Below are 5,015 nucleotides of genomic sequence, written 5' to 3' on the forward strand. Positions count from 1 at the left end.
ATTACTACATTACTAAAAGTGATTACTTTTAGCTCTTACTATTTGAATAGTCATAAAAAAAAGTTGACAATATAAACAAGTTAACTTTTCTACACAATCATAAAATTATTTTACATTGTCAATCAACAAATATTTAAGAAAGTCAGGATCATGGTAAGTGTTTTTTTTTTTAAATGGTAGATAAAATTTATGCTAAATGTGTTTTATCTAGGACTTTGCTGGAAAATATTTTAAAGTTATTATTTTTTAAGCAAGGAAAAGATTTTTACTGTAACTAGTATATTTGTTTTGGATTCAGTAGATACATGTTAAGATTATTGTAAATAGAACTTTTTAAACCTTTTACTTTAATAAATATAAAACAAATGCATTATAAATTTAAATTTGTATATTTTCTATAAAAAATTTCACTGATAATCTTAATATATATATATATGTGTTTGGGAAACATGTTAGTTAAATTTTTATTTTTTATATCCTTAAATAATCCTATTAACATATTCATTAACAAAATCTTACTTTGATTTATATCAGGCGCATTATGATATTCCAAAGATCAAAATAACTAGAGCAGTCTAGTCAAATGGTCGTGGACGTGTCCCCTCAACAGGGGTTTAGTTTAGTTTATAGTAAAGGGGAAAAAGGAAGGAACAAGATGATGATGGTGCAAAGTAGCATGTTGTGTTGTTACTCACTCCCACCAAAAAGCGAAGAACCCAATGCAACGGTCAATTGAACGGATACCCGCATGATGGGCACGTGCGGCGGCCACTAGTCACTTCCCCCACAACGGTCATATTTCACCGACATCACACAACGGTCACATGATTATATGGCATCAGCGATGGGCCGTTGGATGATGATCGTACGGTTGAGAAGGGGAGGTTGGGGTTGTTCCGTGGTGCCCGCTGTCATCATCTCTATTCCTTTTTCTTTCTCCCTCCGCCGATTCTTACATCAAATCAGGGTTTAGTGTAGGCCCAGCCACGCACTCACACCACAACACAACTCACTCACTCACTGCGACGATGATGGAGACAGCCTTGGAGTGTTGAAGACCACAACAACATGAAGCTGGTTCATGCAGGGGAGAGGACCCTATAGCATAGTGTTGTGTTAAACTATAACATCTACTATTATATAAAAGCACAACGCTTTTAAGGTTTGTGTTTTCTCTTTTAGGTAAGTGATTGATGGCGTTCTGAGAGGTGTTAGGGGGCTTTTGTTTCTGTTCTTGTTCCCTCCCCTGGCGCGGGTAATTGAGCCATGACGTTGTTGTTGAGAGTTTCCGGTGCTAATAATAATGATATGGGTTTGAATGTTTCTCAGGAGTTCAGCCATCACTACCACCACCACCACTTTGAAGGAGTATGTTTCTGTTTCCCCTCCCTTGTTTCTGTTAAAACTACTACTACTACTCGGCACTTTGCCATGACCCTTGTTTGAGTTTATCTGGAATCCGATGATCGTTTTGTGCATGTGTTAGGTTAGTTTCTTTCCAAATTCATTCTTTCATTCTTTTATTGTTATTACTTACTTACTGGGTTGGGACCATTCTTTTTTTGCATATACAGATTCATTTCTTCACATACATACCTACACACTGAATTTGTAAAGAAACACACTAGAAAGCTTGATTAAATTTGTTTGAAACATATTCATCGGATTCCTTTCTTTTTTCTCTTGTTTCTCATTCTGTGGACACAAAATCTTGCTAACTAGAAACTTCATCCACTGGCATTCACTCTGCATTTCCCCTCTTGTAAAGTTTTGCTACATACATGTTGATTGTTGGGCCAGGGTCTAGCTAGTTGAGAAAACAAACACATACATAACATTTTCCTACATCCACCATATTATATATTACATACATCACTTGATCAAGCTATTTACTAGATACAAAAGAAAAAAGGGAAGGGAAAAAGAAGCAGGTACCATAGCAGAAGCAGGAAGCAGCAGCAGCAGCATTGGGGAAGAGAAGGAAAACGGGGGGATTAACCAGCAACAGAAAAAGCAATAGAGGATGTTGGCTGGGTGTTCTAGTTCTACATTGTTGTCACCAAGGCATAGATTGAGGAGCGAACCATCACCACAGTTTCATCATCAAGCTTGTCATCTTCAGCTACCACCTTCCATGAGCACGCAGAGATTGGACTTGCCAGCTTGCACCTTCCCAAGGAACAACAAAGTCTCACCAAGGCCTTCTGTTGTCACCACCAACACCAACACCAACAAGCCCATTGAAGCCAAGACAAGCTCTTATTCTCTCAAGCAGCACATTAGGCTTCCGCCATTGGCAACCACACCACAAGTTATCACATCTGCACCACCTTCACCCTTTCTTGAAGCCAAAGAAGAGCCCTTCTGGGACAACAACAACAACAACAACAACAGGAGCTTGAAGAAGAGGCCAGTGGATAATGACGACTCTTTTGACAGCAGAGGCAAGAGGAAGAAGGGCAGCAACAGCAACAGCAACAGCACCAGCGACAATGGCGATTCTTCCGATGATGTTATGGAAGAAGAAGGAACAGGAGAGGGTCTGAGTTTATCTGCAAACTTCTGGTTACAGCCATCTTCACTTCCTCCATTCTCTCTAACATGTTCAGGGGAGGAAGAGAGGGTGTGCTTCGTTCCAAGCGAGGTGGTTTCCGCCCCTTGGGTGGAATCCGCAATAACAAAGATAACAAACCATGGCGAGAAGGAAGGCGAGGGTGGTGGCAGCCGCTTCCCTCCGCCACAACCCTCAGCCTCCTCCAACACCTCATCAGAGAGCCAAGGTTTAAGCCTCAGGCTGAACGAGAATCCTGAAGTCGGAAACGGTTCAGGTAACCCTTACCATAACCACCACCATGAAGAAACCACCGCGGAGGAAGACGAAGATATCCAAGAGGAGCACCGTGGATTCGAGCTTGTTAGTTTACTAACCGCATGCGTTGAAGCCATTGGAACAAAGAACATCGCCGCAATCAACCATTTCATAGCGAAATTAGGAGATCTTGCTTCACCAAGAGGAACAAGTTCAATGAGCCGAATCTGTTCTTACTTCACAGAAGCCCTAGCCATAAGAGTGACGAGGCTATGGCCTCACATTTTCCACATCACCATCCCTCGGGAGCTCGATCGTGTTGTGGAGGACGAAAACGGCACCGCATTGAGGCTCTTGAACCAAATCACACCGATCCCTAAGTTCCTTCACTTCACATCGAACGAGATGCTGCTGAGAGCCTTCGAAGGCAAAGACAGAGTCCACATCATAGATTTCGACATCAAGCAAGGTCTTCAATGGCCGAGCTTGTTCCAGAGCTTGGCTTCCAGATCGAACCCTCCCAGCCACGTCAGAATCACCGGCATCGGCGAATCCAAGCAAGATCTGAACGAAACAGGTGACAGGCTCGCCGGTTTCGCAGAGGCGCTGAACCTTCCGTTCGAGTTCCATGGAGTGGTGGACAGGCTGGAAGACGTGAGGCTGTGGATGCTTCACGTGAAGGAGAACGAAACGGTTGCGGTGAACTGCGTGTTCCAGCTTCACAAGACTCTGTATGACGTAAACGGCGGAGCGTTGAGAGATTTCTTGGGACTGATACGAAGCACGAACCCCGCAATGGTGGTTGTGGCGGAGCAAGAAGCAGAGCACAACGATATGAGGTTGGAGGCTAGGGTTTGCAACTCGTTGAAATACTACTCAGCGTTGTTTGACTCGGTTGAGCACTGTCTTGAAGGGGATAGCAGTGCGAGGAGGAAGATAGAGGAGATGTTTGGAAGGGAGATTAGGAACATTGTGGCTTGTGAGGGGAGTGATAGGTTGGAGAGGCATGAGGGTTTTGGGAAGTGGAGGAAGATGATGGTGGAGCAAGGAGGGTTCAGGTGCTTGAGTGTTACTGAGAGAGAAAGGGTTCAGAGCCAGTTGCTGATGAAGATGTACCCTTGTGACAGTTACAGTGTTAGGAATCATTCAAGTGAGGCTCTCAGTCTTTGTTGGATGGACATTCCTTTGTTCACTGTTTCAGCTTGGGCACCTCTTGATGCTGCAGGAACCTCTTCATCTGTTTCTCAGCCAATTTGATTTCATTTCTTTGTTTCTATACACACAAAGGGAAGGTAACATTCTTTAATTTCTCTAGATAGGGGGATCAAACACCAAAGAAATTTGTTATTATTATTCTTTCATTCTTTGTTGCAGATAACATTTCTTTCTTTCATTAATTAGATTTATTTATCATTTCTCATATTTGTAGTAATTCAATTATTTTTATAGTCCAATTCTTTGTATGTTTTTGGAGTTGATCATGATTCCAAGTTTTATTCATTTTATATGTGAAAAAGTGAATTCCATTGATCTGTGTCAGCTTCAGGTGTGTCTAACTCTAGCTTCTATATTTCTGCTGTTTCATTTCATATGGTAAATATTGTAATAAAGTTCATGACAGGTCATTTTACTTAAATATCAATATCAATCCAATATAATCATATAATTGCAAGCATTTAATGTAATGAAGAAAATCAAAATCATGCTAGTGCTAGCAACAAGTTGGTGAAAGTGACAATTCGATTCAGGCAGGAAAATGACGAATCCATACGAGTGTCCTTCCGTGTTCCTCCTCACCATATCTTTCTTGTTATCAACTTATCATCACTCATTCCGATGCGATAGAAGGTGTATTGCTTATGATAAGTTGGATCGATGATTAACATTAACGAGCAAGTTGATGAGGGGAGGAGGAGGGTTTTATGTGAGACTCTTCAAGATATTTCGTATTATTGTTATGGCCAACCCATAATGTTATTTTGATACAATGATGATGCACCGTTCTAATCATTAAATGTAGGGTGTCGAGTAGGGCCGGCTTTACTCTGGTCGGATACTTTGTTTTGATTTTATTTATTTTGTAGATCCTTATTCCCTTATTCAACATTTAAAATTTTAAATACAACGAAATCTAATAATATTCGGATTAAACTTATTTCGGGTCTACATAAAGTAAACATCGGGTATGAGTTTAAAGACGAAGTAT

General features: G+C 41.1%; 1 protein-coding gene across 2 annotated transcripts; it reads left to right on the forward strand.

Annotated features, from left to right (window-relative positions):
• Positions 688-4,348, forward strand: LOC107642964 (scarecrow-like protein 28). 2 transcript variants are annotated; one of them, XM_021123067.1, is made up of 2 exons: positions 688-1,182; positions 1,330-4,348. In XM_021123067.1, the coding sequence occupies exon 2, from the start codon at positions 2,024-2,026 to the stop codon at positions 4,064-4,066; it is 2,043 nt and encodes a 680-aa protein (XP_020978726.1). In that variant the 5' UTR covers positions 688-1,182; positions 1,330-2,023; the 3' UTR covers positions 4,067-4,348. The 2 variants fall into 2 exon arrangements, with proteins under 2 accessions (XP_020978726.1, XP_020978727.1); XM_021123068.1 differs by having other exon boundaries at positions 688-1,162.

Source organism: Arachis ipaensis, chromosome B05 (assembly GCF_000816755.2).
Source record: "Arachis ipaensis cultivar K30076 chromosome B05, Araip1.1, whole genome shotgun sequence".
Classification (NCBI taxonomy): domain Eukaryota; kingdom Viridiplantae; phylum Streptophyta; class Magnoliopsida; order Fabales; family Fabaceae; genus Arachis; species Arachis ipaensis.

What these genes read in the sequence shown, in the direction of transcription:
- LOC107642964 (XM_021123067.1), top strand. Translation starts at nt 2,024, where the DNA reads ATGTTGGCTGGGTGTTCTAGTTCTACATTGTTGTCACCAAGGCATAGA.